This window comes from Vidua chalybeata, chromosome Z (assembly GCF_026979565.1).
Source record: "Vidua chalybeata isolate OUT-0048 chromosome Z, bVidCha1 merged haplotype, whole genome shotgun sequence".
In the NCBI taxonomy this organism is placed as follows: domain Eukaryota; kingdom Metazoa; phylum Chordata; class Aves; order Passeriformes; family Viduidae; genus Vidua; species Vidua chalybeata.
This window is the reverse complement of record NC_071570.1, coordinates 57,260,166-57,279,933: the sequence shown is the minus strand read 5'-3', so window position 1 is coordinate 57,279,933 and position 19,768 is coordinate 57,260,166. Positions and strand designations below refer to the sequence as shown.

At 37.6% G+C, this 19,768-nt stretch overlaps 1 protein-coding gene across 1 annotated transcript in view; it reads right to left on the bottom strand.

Moving 5' to 3' along the window:
* Positions 1-18,730: 18,730 nt before the first annotated feature.
* DTWD2 (DTW domain containing 2) overlaps positions 18,731-19,768 on the bottom strand; it is a 66,759-nt gene continuing 65,721 nt past the window's right edge. The window contains 2 exon segments of the mRNA XM_053932536.1: positions 18,731-18,868; positions 18,870-18,950. Coding sequence (XP_053788511.1) covers positions 18,731-18,868; positions 18,870-18,950 — 219 coding nt within the window.

The window sequence follows — 19,768 nt, the reverse complement described above, 5'->3', positions numbered from 1 at the left end:
AGGCCAAATGGAACTAACCCCACTATCCATCTCTCTCTCTCTGCTTCAATCTGTGTTTCAATCACTTGTCACTAAGATGAAGCATAGTTTAAAGGGAAAAAAAAGCTTTCCCTTCTGTCTGGGAAAGAAAGGGCTTGTTGAAACAGAATGCTTTTTCATTTGGGGGCTGACCTTGCTTTCATTTCCTTTCACTTTTAATCTGCACATCACTACAGCAATGTTACTAAGGCAGGGAGATAAATATCTGGCTGTTGTAGGAAAATAACATCCAAAAAGTACAAGCAATTTATACACAACTGTCAGGACACAAACCTTTGGAATATTTTCCTTCTCTCCACTAGCTGTACAAGGAATCTACAACATCCTACATTGATGATCTTGCAACCACCTCCTGAGCTCACAGATAACTGTGGAATTCTTGTTCTTTTTTAGCACTCTTAAATGTAAAAATGTGACACATGAGAACAGTATTTTACTGCAGTTTCCCAAGAGCACCAATTAGTTTCCTTTCTTTCATCTACACTCGCTTGGCAGGCAGGAGTGACACTTTGTCTCACTGAAAAAGACACATCACTGTTAGGGTTCACAAACACACAAACAGCACTGCTCTGAAGAAAGAAATGCAAGGAATAAACACGAGCATGTGCTCAAGGAAATGCAATGTAACACAGCTGCAGGGTTAAATATGGACACTGATAATTTTTCTGCTCCATCATCCTGATCTGCAAGTAATACAGCGCGGAACTGATGTTTCATCATTTGTTTCATCATTCATTCCTTGAGGAATTCACAGCTATGCAACACCAGTCAGAGTCAGATCAAAGATCCACTGCTAAAGGCAACAACTTTTTGGTCTCAGCTTGTGTTTCAGAAATGCAGTTTCTCTACAAAAGCCAGACAACTGAACTAGAAAATTTATCAAGCTGTTCCTTTCAATTAGTCATCACGACATGCAGGATGGGTTTTAATGCTTCTCAGCATTGTGTACATGTTAGCACTGTTTTGTGAAGATCATTTTGAAGAAGAAATGCTGGAGGGAGGATCAGGTAGGTCACTGTCATTAAAAACACTTTCACTGACTTTTGCCAAAGTGAAACTGCTGATTGTTCATTAATGCACTAATCTTATTTCCATACATTCAAGACTGCTTCACAACAAGACCTTGAAGCATGCATTCCCTTTGGTTTTGTATTTCTTGCTCAAATCACAGTTAGAAAAAACACACTTATTTAACATTCTCATTAATAATCTTTAGCAGGAAGAAAATGTGTCAACTTTATCCCTGACTGATACAATGCCTGTGGGGGTTATGAATGCATACATGTACTGTTTCAAAAACAAGGAAGCTTTGGGATAAAACCAAATTACATTCCAAATCAACCTGAAAAAAAGTCAAACTAGGACCTCTGCATAGAAAATAATTCAGAACACCAATTAAATGCAGATTGTGATGGGACAGCTCACAAGAATATAGAGCAGGGAAGTAAAAGATTATGCATGGGTCCTCCATTTCATTATAGGACAGAGAAATAATAGTCATCTGCTAGCAAAGTGATAGCACCGAGACTTCTCGTATTTAGCTAGACAACAGAAAAAAAATAGCTTTAGGCTAAGCAGTATCAGCATAAGAGGCTAGAGGATAAATCTGAGGACAAATTTGAGAAAAAATCTTAAAGACTATCATTATGCCACCTTAGCCAAGATGAAGTAAGGGGAAAAGAAAGTCATTGGATACAAACATCTGAAGGAAGAAACATCAAAGGAAGAAATAGAAAACTGCTGAAATAGAAAACTTGCTATGTTGAACAAAGAGATGAAATTAGAATAAGGACATTTAATACAGTTACTACCAAAAATAGCTTGTGTTAAAATATATCAGGATATGGAATATATCACAGCAGAACTGAAACTTCATAACAATTTAAAGGTAATTTCTGGAGGCAGAAAAATACAAGAATTCTGCAGTAGAAATGTGATGTTATGGAAAGTACCAAATAACAGTAGTCCTAGAGCACTTTTGTCCCCATACATCTAACTAATAGGACTGACAAGATATTTAAAAATTGCAAACATGTAAATGCTGCATTGGTAATAAGGCTAAATAAATATTTTTCTAAAAATGTTGGAAACTCACCAGGGCTTTGAAATAATTTACACATTTTTCCACTTTGTGTAGACATATTGGGAAACATTGGTAAACACAACACAAGAGTATTTATGCAACCTTTTGGAGTAGAAGCTTTGGGCGTTTTTTTCTCAGTTTCAGCCCCTACACTGATACCCCAAAGGGAAAGAGTTCTACAGCACAACAGGACCTCTGTGATACAGCACCACACCACCCAGGGCACAGGAGTGTCGTTTGCATTTGGATGGAGCCAATTCCCAGGGGATGCCACCCTCCTGCAGTGCTGTGGCAGCACAGGCACTGTAACAGAAGATACTCTCGAGGGTTTTAAGTGATCCAGAGCTGTTTACATTATTCATTTCATATTATTAAAACAGTGACAGTCTGACAAGAGCTGCAGATTTTCAGACAGATATGCAGAACCAAGTGGCATAAAGCTTGCAGCCTGGCTGTACACAAAATTAAAAATGAACTGGCTACAGAGACAGATGCAGTCCCCCCTGACCTTAACAATGTTGATGTTTACATATGAACCTCCCCACTTGACTGCAGATAAGGAATGACAGACAATACTACAAATTAGTGAAGGTCAACAGAGCAGGAGGCAACAGTTAGTCAATTACAAAAGCAAACTCCAGTAAAGCACCAAGTCCTGTGTTTTCTCAGCATAATCAAATGCCTGAGGCATGGGGGACTAATGAAATTGACCTGTTTTTCCTTTATCTAATCGACTGATGCCTAGAATTGCATGAACTTTAGGAGTGATAGACTTTAAGTCTTAGTATCATGTAGCAAAAGGCAAACATCTAATTAGTTAATCTTCAGGTCTAATGGTTGATCCTGCAATATGCAGTTCTATCCAACCATGACAAAATTTTCAGTTTGAAGGGTTTATAAAGACAAAAAAAAGTTGTTTACAAGCTATGTATGAACTCTACTGTGTCCTAGTAAAGTTGCTACAGCAAAACAGCTCTTGTGTAAAGAAAAAGGATTGAATTATAAACAGATGTTAAAAAAAACAAAAACAAAACCCCAAAAAACTAATGCTTTCCTCAGACAAGATGTATTCTTTCTTTTAGAGATTAAAAAATCATTGTTAGTGTTCTTGAAATATCAAGGTGTCAAAATTTTCCTGATCCATTCCCCAGAATAAATTATTCAAAATCCTAAGTAGCCTTAAAGATACAGTTTTCCCCCTTAGCTCTATGGGTTGCCTTACATAACTATTCAGACACTTTAAAAACGTGTATATAGCTTCAAGATTTTAAAGGTTTGGTGTTTTTTTCCCACACATTTCCTACATATGGTCTTCAGAGGAATGGTCTCAGATCTTTCTCCCCACTGATAAGTATCTACAACAGCCCTGCTGCTTGGTGGCCCCTGCTTTATCCAAGATACTTGTGTGCATATTAATTTAGACGGCACTGCTGAGCTTTAACTGAAATAAGCTGGATAGTGGTTGCAGGTACTGTTTGACAGTTGGATTTTCATAGATTTCCATACACCCAGATCTCCCTGCAAGAGCTAGTAGCCAACAAAATCTGAACCCAAACCAGAAGATACCTCACAGATTTCCATCCGTGGCTCAATGAAAAAAGTAGTTGGACATGAAAGACTCAGTAGGTTTTCTTTTACTGAAGGCTCTATGATGCTCTTCCCCTCCAACTACACTCACTGAAGTTAGAAAATGGAGAGCAGCTATCAAACTCCACTATTATGTCATTTTCAAAATGAGAAGACAGATATAATTAAAAATCATTATTAAAAAGAGGATAAAATTTGAGATAAACTCCAAAATTGTACTTCCTGTGTTCTGTACTCTGTAGTTTTCTGTGTGTAACGCTTTATGCATTCACAGAAATATCAAGGAATTTCTGCTGTGAGCAAAGCAATTCCCTAGGGTTTCCCCTAATGCATTCTGTTTGAAAATATATTTTAAAAAAAGTTCATCCAAGAGTGCACCACAGAGCACAGCACCTGTAAAGAGATTTTTCTGGCACTAAAAACTATAGAACAAGGGGATGAAAAAACAGTTCTTGCAAACTCAAAGCCAGATTTTAGTCTTCATTTATGCACAGTTTGGTGACAGAAAACACAGATTCTTCCTCTCTTTCTCTAACCACGCACAATATTTTACGCAAACACAAAAATGTTTATGCAGTTTTACATATGCAAGTACAACACACAATATAGAAAACCAACTTCCAAATTCATTCCAATTCCCCATTGTTATATTAGTACTTTCTCTGTCTAAACCACTAACAACATTTTTTCAATGTTCTCTCTTTTTCTTGGGAAATTACTAGCTATTTTCCTTCCCTCCCAGCAACACATTTACTGATGACTCACTAACATATTTCCCTTGGACCAATTTTGCTTCTTAACCATCTCTATGTCCCCCAGTGTCATACTGCTATTTCTGGACTAAACAATGCTTTCTATCACCACACAAAAGTCTTTCCCTAAGAGGCAAAACAATTTATTTGCTATTTCTCAGTCCTTTTACCAACAGGCTAGTCATTTGAAAAACCAAAATTTGTTTTCAACATTCCTAAGAGGAGGACACTTAAAATACACACCATGAATTCAAGATTTTTAAACAATACTTCAAGTGCTCACATATGTCCACAAGCAAGTAGCCACAGCTTCCAAAGACTATTAAAGCAATGCTTTATGTTGCCACTTAAGGCCATCTAGATCTACAGAAAAAAAAGCCAAGGAAAATGGAATTCCTTTAGTCACTGACAAGAGCCTACTACATTTATGAGCTGCCACAAAGAGAAACATCTTAGAAGGAAATAGTGAAAAAGGGAAAATAAGTAGACTTTGTATCTCCTGATGATCAGATTTAGTATATTCTACAGGTCCATTTAGTTTTAGATGGGTCCACTGATGGATTTTAGAGACTCTTCACAATTTTTTAAGCTTCTCCTGAGCTAACTCCTACATAGTTTAAGGGAATTCACAACAGGCACTGGTCTGATAACATTATCACTGTCATGCACAGTCAACTTTTACATAAATATTTCCATTCATCTGAAAAATTGCTTATACAATAACATCAACAAAAACTAAGCAAACATCTGAAGGCTGCATGTCTATTACCCACAGCTACAAATTAAATCAAATTAGTAGTTTGCATTACTCTTAGTAGGATTAGTGCTCAAAAGTATGAGTTTCCCTTAGGATCTTTGAGAAATCAGAGCCCAAGTTTCCTTTTAATGAAAGATGGCATGTTTGTATTAGACAGAAAATTAACAAACACTAAGGTAAATTAGAAAAAATACAGCTTCACTAATTACGAAATATTAACTGTGTTTAAACTCCTTACCAAGGAAGGAATAACATTGGTTTTGCGACACTACAGTCACTTCTGATGCAATAAAGTTTTATTTAAAATAAAATTATGTTCCAGAGAATGCCTTAAGATATCTTTCTTCTGGCCATCACCGTCTTTATCTCATTGTCAAAGAGGCTTTACAAAGATCCAGGGGGAAAAATAGGGGAAGAGGAGACATTCATGTCCTCACACATAATTTGCGCCCTGCAGTACCGGGTCCTGTTGCACACATCAGCAGGATCAAGTATTTCCTACAGCAGTGGGTGTGGTCTGCATGGAACTCACTGAGCTCAGGGAGGTGACACCAGGAGGACTTAGGCTTCCTCTGACCACACTGAACAGACATGACAAGCTCTGCAGGACTTTGGTAAATATTTACACCTGTCTGCCTAAATGCACTGAGCACTGTGCAAGCCAGCTGCATCTCCACCACAGCAGACTTGGACCCCTGCAGAATGCATCATATGTGTCCCACTGGAAAAGAGAAGGTTCAGTTCCAGCTTGTGTAGAGCTCATGTCCAACACTAGAGCTTCCTCACCAAGGGAAGCAGACACAGCTCAAAGCCAAGGCCTGCTGTGTACCAACATACAGGACAGAGTTTACATAAGACAAAAGAGCAACCTTACAAACTCACCCACAGACATCACCTATAATACACTTCACAAATTTTGAGCTGGCTCTTGTATTTTATAGTCTGGTTAGTGCTTTACAGCAAATTACTATCTGATAAATTGTCAGTTAACATACATGAAGGCCTAAGAGGTCCCAAGTGGGAAAATTAGTGAGAACGTCCTGAAGAGCAAATTTAAACATATCAGTTTGTACAAAACAGATGCCATGGCAGCACCAATTTTGTGTTGCTGTTTTAGTTTAAGATACAGTCTTATGAACCAGAAAATATTGTAAACTTACATTGAGATATGAGGTCTTTGGAGCAAAGAAAATGGATCTTTGAAAGCAATGTTAATAGAAAGTGGTTAGCACACTCAGGCAAATGAAAGAACTAATTTACATGCAATTAAATTCCAGAGACTCAGAGAAGTAATTCTCAAGTCTGGCCAATCAAAAGCTAGGCATATAAAAATAAGAGAAAGAATATGTTAATTTATTAGTTGGGGAAAACTGGTACTCTCTTTTTTGGCAACTTGTCAGACAAGTCAAGAGAGACACAAAGGAGGTTAGAATGTAATTCCTAGCATAAAGGAGATGTTGAAAATCAAGGAAAAGACAGCAAAGGAATATGAAAGAGTTGCAAAATCTAAGTGCTCCTAAAGGAATCTGTAGTATCTCATGTTTTTGTAAACCATAAACTATGTTTGCAATTTATGAGGATTACAATTTTGCCAAGGATAAATTGCAGCTTGAGCGATAAACCTTTAGCAAGACTGCAGACCTGATTTCTGTTTCACAGACAAAAACCTATTAAGAGAATAGGAAAAGGCACCAGTAAAAATACCGGTTTGTAGTACTGAAATTAGCTTGTTGTACTATTGCAGGAACAAGGTTAAAGGCTGCTCCACTGAGCATTTGAGGCCAACGGGACAGCTCACTGGGTTGAAAAGCACAGCCACAGGATGTAACCATGTTTACTTTACACTGTAACCATGTTTAACTGTTAGCTATTCTACATCACAGCTTGTGCACACACATGACCAGTTACAGCATCTCACTCATCAAGAAATACTACTACTCTACAATGTTTCCTGAAATAATTTTGCCCATGTACTTATCTAAAACTCATACAATCAGATAATTATAAAATATGTTGAGTTGGAAGGGACCCATCAGGATCACTGAGTCCAGCTTCTGGCCTTGCATGAGATGCCCCAACTCAACCATGTACAATTTGAGACTTAAGGACTAAAATACAGTGATCTATTTTGGTTTAACCCATATTTCTATGTTTTATATGTAGCTGAATCTAGCCTGCTATCTGGAATTAATATTTTTAAAGTTAATTAACTGAAAGGAAATCAAAAGCCATAGGGAACCCGAAGTATAGATAATCCTTCTAAAACTGTCATTACATTTCAGAGCAATCACATCTACTTTCCTGAAATTATGTCATCCTTAAGAATCAATGACCTATGTATCATAGCATAATAAATATTGTGTCATTTTTTTATTAAAACAGAGTTTGGATTCAAGGAACACTGAAATATAAACATGTCACAACTGCTTTGTGTGTCAATATGGTCTAAGTGCCATTAAATGGAAAATCTCTGGCATTACAGAGCATCATTAAAATATGTTTTGTCAAACTGAGTATGTTTAATCAAACCTCTTATATCCTAGAAGGCACACTGCAAAAGACAAGGACAGTATGCAAGAACTATACACAATTAATTCTATTCATAATAAAAGCTGCCAAGTACAAATTGTCAACTTGTTTAAAAACAGAAAGCTGTTACATTGTCAAGTAATGGGGAAATAGTGTTTAGTAGTATTTCAAGCAATTACCTTAGATGTGTAGTAGAATAATGTAACTGTAGTATACCTAAAGTAGGAAGGGATCCTTTTAAGGATCATTGGGTCCAAATACCTGGGCCTTGCAGGACTACATTAAAAAAAATCCCCACATACCTGTTGTCCAGACACCCTTTGAACTCTGACAGGCTTGTTGACATGATGACCACTTCCAGTGACTGACCACCCTCTCAGGGAAGGACTTTTTCCTTCATTCCATTTCCTTGTATCTTATCACTGTCACCACATAGGGGACATCAGCACCTACTACCCACTGCCCTCCCTGTGGAAGTTGTAAATCACAATGAGATCTCCTGCAGCCTTCTCCAGGCTGAACGTGCCAAGTGACCTCAGCTCCTCCTTATAAATCTTGCCCTTGAGACCTTTCACAGTCTTGGTTGCCCTCCTTTGGACACTCTCTAACAGCTCAGTGTCTCTCTTACATTGTGGCACACAAAGCTGCCCCCAACACATGAGGTAAGGCTGCTCCCACACAGAGCAGAGCAGAGCAGCACAATCCCCTCCCTCATCTGGCTGGCAATTATGTGCCTGGTGCTGTGCCTGATGCTGTCACTTTATGTACTTGAAGGTTTTTCCTTCCTCAGGCTGAACAACCCCAACTCTGAGCTTGTTGTCATAGCAGAGGTGTTCCAGCTCTCCAGTAATTTTCATGGCACTCCTCTGGACTCATTCTAACAGTTCCACTGCATACTTTTTATGGTGGTCTTGGATGCAGTGACCTGTGCCATGGCCTGTTGCTTTCATTGCTGCAAGGAAGGGTAGCAGCTCTCCACATGCTTGAGGCACTGCCTGCCTTCTTTTGCAGAAACCACAGCCATTGTTTGGGAAGGTGACTCTGCAGAGGTTCAAGGCTGGACAGGCTGTTTTCCATACTCCTGAGCTTTATGAGCAGCATAAGCAGAGCAGGAGATGACTTCAAGGACTGTCACAGCAAGTCCTAGGGTGCTGCCCTCTGCTCACATAAGCCCAAGGGAGTTTGGCTTGCAGGAGTGCCCAAGCCCCGTGCTGAGGGTTCTCCCAAGGTCCTAATGAGGAAGGGCTCTGCTAGACTCCTCCAGGTGATGGCACATTGTGCTCAGCTCATGAGCTACCTGACTGCTTGTGGCTCACTAGGAGAAGCCCCTGGTCTGGGCTTGCTCACATGCTCAGGAAATGGGCAGCTCTAGTGTTAGGAAGGAATTTTGCCCCACAGCAGATTAGCAAATCCCCCTGGGCCATTGTGAATAACTTGTTGTCAGCTGCACTTGCAGCACCACAACACCACTGGTGCCCTGCCTCTGCAGTCAGGAAGGCTTTTTTCCCCTTGGGTCACACTGACATGGTCCCAGGATTTGGGGGTTTTTCTTCCTCTGATGTCCTAATCATGGAATCCTTGCCAGACCATCTGTGGGTTATTTTGAGTAAGGATCTACCCACCATTCTTGCAGCACAAAGATACCACGGGTGCTCAAATCCCAACAGAGCACTTTTCAGCTGTCCCTGTACTCCTTAAAACTGCAGTTTTTTCCTTGATCTTGGTCTTTGTTTTGTGTGTGTGCTGCATTGGGACTGGGAACCTTGTCCTGCAGCTGTGCTGTCAGCAGTGCAAGCACACAGTACTGCAATTCTGAGGCAAGTTTGGGAGGGAGAAGGGGAGAAGCTTCAGGCTTCTGTAGTATGGTGCCAGAAGCTTCCCCCCTGTCAGACAGAGCCAGGTCCAGCTGGCTCCAAGATGGACACACTGCTAGCCAAGACTGAGCCTGTCAGTGATGCTGGCAGAATAACATAGCTAAGAAGGAAACTTCTGCAGTATATTGCAGTGAAATTTTGAATGCCACTGCACATTATAACACATTTTCAGCTCTGGGATGTTTAAACAAATTTTACATGCTGCAGTGGAGTCCTTATGCCAGTGTGCAATATCACAGTGAAGGTAAAGCAGAAGCAAAAGGCAGTCTCCAGCTGTACATTCCTCAGGGAGGCCTCCAACACAAATAGTTCATGCTGCAGCATGAACTCTAGCCTTACCAAACAGCACTAATGGAACACACAAATAGGAATGGCACAACCAATCCATTAACTTCTCAAAAACTCCTTTTTAAGCATAAGAACAAGTTAGCAGGTTTTGGCACCACAGTGAAAATGCAGAAATTAAGAAACCTCTTTAAACTCTTCAAAGATTCTCAGATAAAATTCATTATCCTCTGTATAACTCAAGCATCCACTGGCTGCATTCACAACAAGGCATATTTACACAACAAATATATTTATTTAATGAATATGGAAATTAAAACACAACAGTTGGTATTTACTATGCATTTCTTACATGAGCTATCATAGATCATTTTTGAAAGATGTTTCTATTAAAGCTTGCTTGTGTTGCTTCTCAGATTGTTTACTCAAAGAAATTTAACTCTTCAGGAAGCAGAGCAACATAGAGTGGAGTACCTGTTTCTTCACTAGAGCTTTCAAAGCCATCTGTAAAATATTGGCTCTCTTTTGAAAAACAGTTCAGGTTGCCTGAGAACTGGAGCCTGCTACTATGTTAAACAGTGACCCTCCCCTCGGTTCCATTTTAAAATAGAGCATTTGTGACAGCTCCTGAAGTGATATACAAGAATCTTGTTTGGGGTTCAACTCTACTGCACCCTGGTTATCCTATAGGACGAAACTTATTAATACTTAAACATAAGCATTAAGAGTATCATGCATTTTACATAGAATGCTTTGGTTCTAACATGATTTCTTCATTGAATCACTGGCCAGCAAAACACTTGCTTCCATCTTGCCTGAATTATTCATGAGGCATGTTCCTGTAGAAATCATCAACTTAACTGGAAGAATCACTCAGCAGAACAACCCTGTCATATTTTATTTTTTCCCCTTTATTAAGTTCCATTGTTAATCAAAAGCACTGCATTTTTCCCCCAATAAAGAAGTAGTGTATGAAGAATTTATTCATGATCATGGGTTACCTGCCACACATCAGGAGCAGAACCTTAGACTTGAAGATGGATAACCTGCTGGGCAGAGGACAAAGTTCCTAAGAATCAGTGAAGAAATACAAATAGATAGATATTAGTAACATTTTTATATAAATAAAATTTGGTATAAGTAACTACTTGCCAAACATCTACTTTTATGAAGTAGTAATTGTCTCAAAATAAAGGCACTAATATGACTGTAATTTTGAATGAACTTATAAAGGAAATAAAACCCATGTGTTGATATTGAATAGACACAATTTATACAATTATTTCAGGAAGATGGTATTTCATCGTGAAAGCTGAAAACGTATACAGCGTGCAACTAGCTTTCCGTCTTCTGTGGTTGCTTCAGTAATTTTGGGAACAGAATATAGTCAGTATTTTACAGGGAAAAAAACCCCATAACTTAAAAAAAAATCTGCTAACTGTAAAACTTGCAGTGAATTGAATCCAAATCACTAGAATATACTCCAAAACTTCACAAAAGAAAAGTTCATATCTCTGAAAACGGGACAACGAGACTTTTTTTTAAAATCATTTATTTCAACAGAATATAAAGAATAAGACTGAATCTAAAATGTTATTAAATTCTCTAAAATGTTATGAAATTCACATTACAATTTTTTCTGATTTCAAGGTACTAGGAAGAGCAGATGCAAATCAAGAGGCAGAAACTCTCTTATCCTGTAACTCATACATCTCTCCACATCTAATTCAATTCCTCTAACAATTTGTCCTGCGCTTCTGAATTTTAGAACTATCTTTAAAAAAAGAACCAGAAATACTCAATTCCCCTCTCCTCGAACTTCATTATCACTTTGACTTAGTACCATCTTCTCATACACACATTATGGAAACAACAGGAATAATTTAGAACAATTTATACCTGAGGTCAACAATGCTGACAGGTAAGTGAATGTTTCTTGCATGATTATTAAGTACACTTACATTTCTCTTGATGTCCTTAAAAAACTTAAAGAATACATATCCTAAAGAAGAGGCTGCATCCATGCACAGATTCACTTTTAAAGCTGTGATATTCAGCATTACAGTTTTGAGCTACACTATAGTCATGCCCCTTTCCCCCATCTTTGAAGTGCTACATGCCTCTAGAAAGACAGAACTGTTTTTCTATTTTCTGCAACAGAATGACTGTGATTTTCCATGCATCTTGAGAAGGGCATACAAGCAAGGACCTCCTGTTAGGAGCTCCTAGGTAAAGTGTAAAATCTGGCCCTTAAAAGTTTGCTTTCATATTTTGTCTGTTATTATGAGACAATACTGACTTTTTTTTTCCATTTCAGATAAATCCCTAGTAAACAGAAACTGCAACAGAAACCGATGTTCACCTTTCTCATATCAAAAGCACATAATGCCCCAACAGTACCAGAATAGCTCTGCAAAATATCATCTGCAATTCCATAGTGACAACAGGGTCAAAAGGAAACATCACTGCTGTCTGAACAGGCAGGGAGGATTTAGTTTTGCAGGCTGAGGTGTAGGTTCAGCTTGCTGAGCTAAAGAAACTCTCACTGATCAGAGGGAGGAAAGTGCTCCACAGAGGGGAGAACTGTTGTCTGTCTGGCAGGACACAGGTGAACAAAGCCAAGAGAATGATAATCTCACAACAATTTCAAGATAACTGAAGTACATATTTTATCTACTAAAAATGCCTGCTCAAAGAACTGAAAGAAAATGTCATTGGATAAGGCAAGGGTCACAGACCATAACTGTTCATTGTTTTTGGCAAATACCTGACTACTAGCACCTTTCATTATCTAATACATTATTGATACATTTCCGAATGAAACTGAATGACCAGCAAGATTCCAGTTATGTATAGCTCTATTAAGCTCCCATGAAAAAAACATGAAAAAAAGCAAACCAGGCACTACTGTATGGAATTTAATTTGCCATGAAAAGAAAATCCACATCATCTTTCTAGGGAAAATTGTATGAATAAAATTGTCATCTAAACCTAGTGTTCCCCACAATACTGACTCCACACTTGGCATACACCAGCACATCTAGCGCTGACTGAAGACAACCTATCTAATCCCTGAAAAAAATATGGAACTTGATTTTGGATGAACTTAAAATCCCTTAGAGGACTACTTCAAGTGTAATGAAACACCATAAGCTGAAACATTAATATAGAGCAGTATAATTTTTTTCCTCATTACCTTCTGCTGGTAATTACGGAAAAGACTCAAGCGTAATGTGTGTGACCTCAGTTCTGCAAATGCTTAATCATGACAAGTATCCATTTCTCAGTATAGCCATCTTAAAATGTCTTAAAAAGAACATATAAAAACCCCACTAGAAATTTATTTTTACTTTATCTATGCATTTCATATACATATATATATATATATATATATATATATATATATATGAGTCAACAATAAAAGGAGAACAAGCAACTAGAAGCAAGACTTTTTGTTTCATAAAATTTAATTTTCCTTTTAAAATGTATTTTTTAATGGGGATAAACTTCTGGTTTTTTACTTCTGGTGTATTTTAAAATGGTGATAAACAATAAAATGCATTTTGTAAATACATTATCTATATTTCCATTCATGTATATAAGCAGCAAATGGTTTATATATTATTAATTTGCAAAATATTTGTGTAGTTCTCTTCCACTAACACACGAAGTTTGTATGTCTTCATGTACTTTAAGTAATTTGTATATACTCTTTAATATCTCTCTTTATTGAGAGGAAATCTTAGCATTCAAGTCCAAAAGAATCTTTCAGTTACAGCTACTGAGGCTCTCAGTTACTGCTTCCATGGTCCCATAGGTAGAGCAATTCTTTTGCTGCTTAGTGACAGAAGTACCTTCTCACATACAAAAGTAGTTAGCAACTTTTAGGAAATACAATGGGAATCAAAGAAATATTTCGTAAATATTAAACCACTAAACCAATTCAGCTAACCTAAGATATACTTCATAAACAGGACAATCCTGGTTTTATGTTGAACACCAAGCCACAGTGACAAGTACCAAGCTTTATAGCAGACATATCCTAACAACATAAACGACTTTTACCTAAGTCTCTGTACTTGTTTTGGCTGTGGTAGAGTTAATTTCCTTCACAGTGGCTAATTCGGGCCTGTGTGTTGGATTTGTGCTGAACACAGGATTGCTAACACAGAGATGTTTTGTTATGGCTCAGCAGGGCTTACACAGAGCCAATGCCTTTTCTGCTGTTTGTACTGCCACACTGGTAAGGAAGTTGGGGGGGCATGGGAGACTGGGAAGAGACACAGATTCCCAGGACAGGCGACCCCAACCAGGTAAAGGGATATTCCAGGCTGCATGGCATCCTGCTCAACACATAAAGCTAGAGGAAGAAGGAAGAGAGGGATGTTCAGAGTGATGGCATTTGTATTCCCAAGTCTGTTACATGTGATGGGGCCCTGCTCTCCTGGAGATGGCTGAACACCTGCCTGCCCATGGGAAGCAGGGAATTAGTTCTTTATTTTGCTTTGCTGTTGTGTGTATTTAACTGTCTTTACCTTAGTCCATGCATTTTCTTACTTTTACCCTTCCAGTTCTCTTCCCAATCCTGCTGGTGGGGGAGCAAACAAGTGGCTGCCTGGGACTTGGCTGCTGGCTCAGGTTAAACCAAAATAGTCTCTCATCCTACTTAAAACACACACTCTTCTCTCCTTTTTATTTCTGCCTGTTATCTGTGCCTATGATACAAAAGCAGCAGCTCTCAGGGCTGGGAGTCTGGAAGGATTGTGAATTGGAATACAAGGAACAAACCCCGTAACCAAAGCAATTTGAAAGTCACTGAAGCATACATTTTGTAGAAGGAGATAAGAAATGGCTGCACAATGGCTGCACAGTTCTGTTATTATGGTTTTCTCTTTTTATTTTTTTTTTTTTGTTTTGTTTTTTGGTTTTTTTTTGTTTTGTTTTTTGGTTTGTGTTTTTAACGTGATTATAGCAGTTTGGGGAAGGAGAAACTGTGGGTGAGAAATAGAATGGTTATCTCATTGCACCTACTAGGGCACAGAGCTGGAGACACAGCACTTGGTTGCTGTTTCAGTTTGTCAAGATATGCATGTTTGTGTGGTACCAAACAGGAGTCAGCCACCACTGCAGAAAGAGAGAATAGGACTCTGAAACTGAAATACTTGAGAAATTGCCACAGCAATTTAGTCTTCATGCAGGTTTCAGTGAATAACAAAGGAATCCTTTTTCTTCAAATAGCATACACAAAGCCACAGCTCTTCATTAACTGATTGAATGGTGTTAAAAAGAGAGAAAAAAGGAGTAGAATTTGTAGTATCATCACATGTGAAGAAATTCAGTTCTGTAGAGATGCAGTGGAACATACCACAGTAAATTAGACATTTTATTGCTTTGAGGCAGAAACAAATATATCATTTATGTGCATTCATGTATATAGACATAAAACACACAAACATCAAGAGAAAAGCATGAACCACTATCTCTTTCAAAAAGGCCCATTTTTAATTAAATTTCAAAACAAGCACGAAAGTTGTAGAAAATAATGCAGCATAAGCAATTTTTTATCTAATGTAGCAGTTGAGAAGAAAATGGTCTTAAAATAATTTTTGCCTCTTTTGAAGTCACTTGAAAAGTTTCCTTTTTATCTCAAGAAAAACTAATAAAAGAGTAATTTATTGGTAGTATGGGTTTATGGGGCAACAAAAGTACAATGTTGAAGAAAAATACATTTATGTTTGTCCTGAGCATTTCTTTAATAAGAAAGCTTTCTAAACAAAAGGGGAGGTGTGGTTTGTGTTCTTATTTTAAAACATTTCCATCCCTGTCTTTTTTCATAGACTTACTCCTACAGACTATGAAAATATGGTGAATTAACAGTGCTCACTTTTGAAAAATATTTGCATGCATTCAAAAGCCTGCTATCCATGCCACCAGTTTTCCAACACAAGAGATTGCGGCACATGGAAAGCAGATTTCATTTTGGAAGCAACATTTGGAAGTACAAAGTGGACAAGGATAAAGGACCAAACATGAGAAGCAAACACATTCCTTCCTTTTTAATCAATATCTTGTTAGACTGGTGGGTTTCACTTATTAATCTTTTGGTAAGAGAAAAATGAAACAGATTTACCATTACAGAAAAGTAAAATTGCAAATTAAATTCAGTCGAATTAAATTGCTTACAAAGAGTGCTACTTCATCACACACAGCTTCTGTCAAAAGAGTTTGGACTTCAGAGTATTCATTTCTTCGAGGTAATGTATTTATTGGTAAATTCTGAATACAAAAGACCTGAAAACAAACTTTCTAAATTTTTCCTTTTACACTGCGCATATTTTTAAAATCATGCAAGTTCCACCTAAAAATACTGTATTTTGTGTTTAATACCTTCAAACAAATCTGAAACTGAACTTCATGTGGCTACTGTGCTGCACCTAAATGCTCATTACATTAGAGCTGAGCTGGGACATACCAAAAGAAACTCAAAAAAATAAAATGCCTGGAGGTTTGCAATGCATTGTTTTTAATTTCTTCAGTAACTGTTGCATATTGATTGATCTAGTATTGTACAACAGAGGAAATTAGCAATTAAAGGCTTCCATGCATCCAGCATGAGATCCTACAAAATCCTATTATCCACAGGAGCAAAATTAAAAGAACAAGAGGAATCAACAAAGCTAAAAAGTGCTTTTTGTAAGCTGTGCAGAATTTGTCCTTTGCTGAAAAACATGAAAACTCTGCACAGATTCCACGTACAAGAGTATTTAATGTAGGATTATAACTCCATTAAGGCAAATATTTCTCTGATCCTGTAATCCTAAGGCATTTTGCAGATGGCTATGAATCCCAGGCTGTAATACAAATTTCTTTCTGTTCTCTGTAATATAAACTCACATACTATGTAAAGACACATTTAATCTTCTGCCTAGGAAAATAAACTTCACAATGTAGGACAAAAGATACACTGTAGCTTGAGATGAATTTAAAATAAGGTAAATTAAATTAACGCATACAATATTAAATGTGAACATCATCCACATATGTAAATATAATATTAACAATAAAGCTTAATTGACACCCATGTTTCCTCAAGGAATTATTGACCATGTCCCAGGGCACAGGGAAGGAAGATTACCAGTCCAGCAGGTAACTGGACACAGCATCACACACAAGGCTGCGCACACAAATTGCACAAGACTGCAACTTCAGACTCCAAGTTAGCCTGGAGATTGGTGTGCTACAGGAATAAACATGCCCTTTCTCTGTTCCAATGTGAACAAAAGTGCATCTATGCTATCATTAATCATATGAGACTGGTTTGCTTCAGATTTGTCAAAACTAATTCAGCTTTGCTGAATTTAGTGAGAGATACTGGATTTATCTAGACCGGGAGAAGAGGGAAAGGTTATATAAGCTTTGTTTGCATAGCCAGTCAAATTATATTGTTTATCCATGCCTAAACAAAAGGTCACTATTAGCTCAGGGTTAACTAAATCTTCTTAGCTAATCTCTGACCTAATTTTGACCTCTCTTATTAATTGCAGAAAAGCTTTCAGTAAAATACTGGTTAGTTGTGCTTACACATCCCCTCATCCTGCCCCCACCCCACTTCCGTAGTTTCTTGTCTTACAGATCATAAATTAAAGAAGAAATATCTTTTTCTAAGATTAATTAGTACCCAATTAGTTTCATGTTGTTACCTAGAGGGGAACTGACAGTAAAGACAAACATTAAGCATTTTAATCTCTTAAATGCAGAAGCATTTATGTAGAAGAAAGTATTATCAGAACCTTTACTTCACTTTACTTCTCCCTCCAGATCATAAAATATTATTTCAGAAAGCCTGTTAAAATACTTAATTCTTCTGCTTCTAGCAATTCCCATTAGAAAGAAGTACATTTATATCACTGCTAGAAGTGAAAAACTAAACACATGAAGCCTAGAGGATCTATAATTATGTTAATTGGTTGTAACCAGACATAATCATTTATCATTGCATCATACTTCTTACAGAGCAGTTTACACTGGGCTTGTTTAATGCTTTTAGTAGCATAATCATTGTATGTCAGAGTATGGATATGATTCATTTATATCCACAAGATCTCCCCATCTGAGGAAGACTAATTTTTGCTCAAGTAAAAGCAAAGCACCTGAGTTATAATTCCAAAAATCACTTTTTCTACTTTCTGTTTGTAAGTCAGAATTGTTCAGTTTCTTGTAAAAACATTTGCAGACCTAATTTAAAAATTAAATCTGAGAGAAACTAAACCCGACTGCATTGTAAAATATATGTAAATTTACAAAAAAGGAGTTCTAATAATAGAAGAAATAAAAATCTCAAGGTTAGAAAGAACTGTCCAAATAACATGCTTTATGTTCATCTGAACTAAAGAATATCAGGAGTTATGGTTTGAAAGTCTACTGTAGTTAGATACTGAAGCTAAAAAGCTCTGTAGTAATTCAACATAATTCTAACTGCTGAAGCCTTACCATTCTATCACATCCATATTCGTATTTCTTGTCTTTTTGTACTGGTAAAAGCCTCTCCAAAATAAATTCATCCAGTCATACTGAGGATCGTATCTGACACCCAAGTGATAATGTAAGTCTAAATTATGTTCAGTTTTCTTCCTCTTCTCTATAGAAAATTAGAATGCTCCTCCTTCATCTGAACAAAGGCACCTGGCTTACTGCATAGATGAAAAAACTTGTCCATTACTGTTTGTTACATTGGTAGATAAACTCTTGCCTAAAAAGGGCCTAAAAGTTGTTTTATTAGAGTATAGTCAACTGTTTGGATCAAATCCAGATTCATATTCATTTGCTAGCTGCAAATAAATTCCACTGTACAGTCAGTACTGTTTTCTTTTATTTTAACATTATTCACCAGAAGCTCCACTCTTATTCTTCTGAGTTTGTGTTTATTCTTTGGCATGGGCTTGCCATATAAGCCATTTTTGAGGAAGATGTTCCTTGTTGTGATGGATCTGGGCACCATGCTGAAGCTGGAAAGAGCATAAAGCTTGAAGCAGATGGAGTATAGTCTGCAGAAACATGAAGGGGTGGGGGACAAAAGAACCCCAAGCTTTTAGTAAGGTATGTTAGAGAGATCAATTATTACCCTTTGTTTCAGTCAATGACTACTTAAAAATGCTAATAAAATACAATTTGGATGATAAATGTCATTAAAATATAACCTTTGGAGACACAAGAGGCAGACCTGAATAGAAGATGTACTGAAAAGAACCACAGAGCAGTCATACACCACCTGCGTAGTGCTATCCTTCACTCCTTCCTATGGAACCACTCAATCTTGACTTCAGCCCCAGCCACTGTAAGTTATGGCTTTGACTTGACCTCAGCAATGGACTATAATTAATTACTGTGGCTCGGTCAACAAGCTGCAATAAGGTAAGTCACAATAACTAAGCTGTTTGTGCTTGCATAAAAATCTCCTGAGGCAGGGTTTTAGGAAGAGAGGAGGGACTCATGATCAAGGCAGCTGGACTGCAATCCTGGAGACTCAACTGTGTCCATGCTTCTGCCCAGAGGTATTGTGTAGGATTAATGAAGCCACACAAACCAAATTTATCTCAAGTGGTTCCTAATTGTAGACTCTTCATTTGCTGGTTGCCTGGCTAAGTCAGGGGGGCCCCATGAGCGGATGTGTAAAGCAATCGCATGTGTAACTGCAGTCAGCAGGAGCTGAGATTCTACTGAGAAAATTATGACTCTTAAGAGCACACAGGTAAATCAAGTGACATACTGGGTATCAAACCAAGTGTACATTTTTAATTTCCACGGCTCTCAACTTCAGTTCACTATCTCATATGCTGGGAATAGCACTCAGTTCATAGATGGT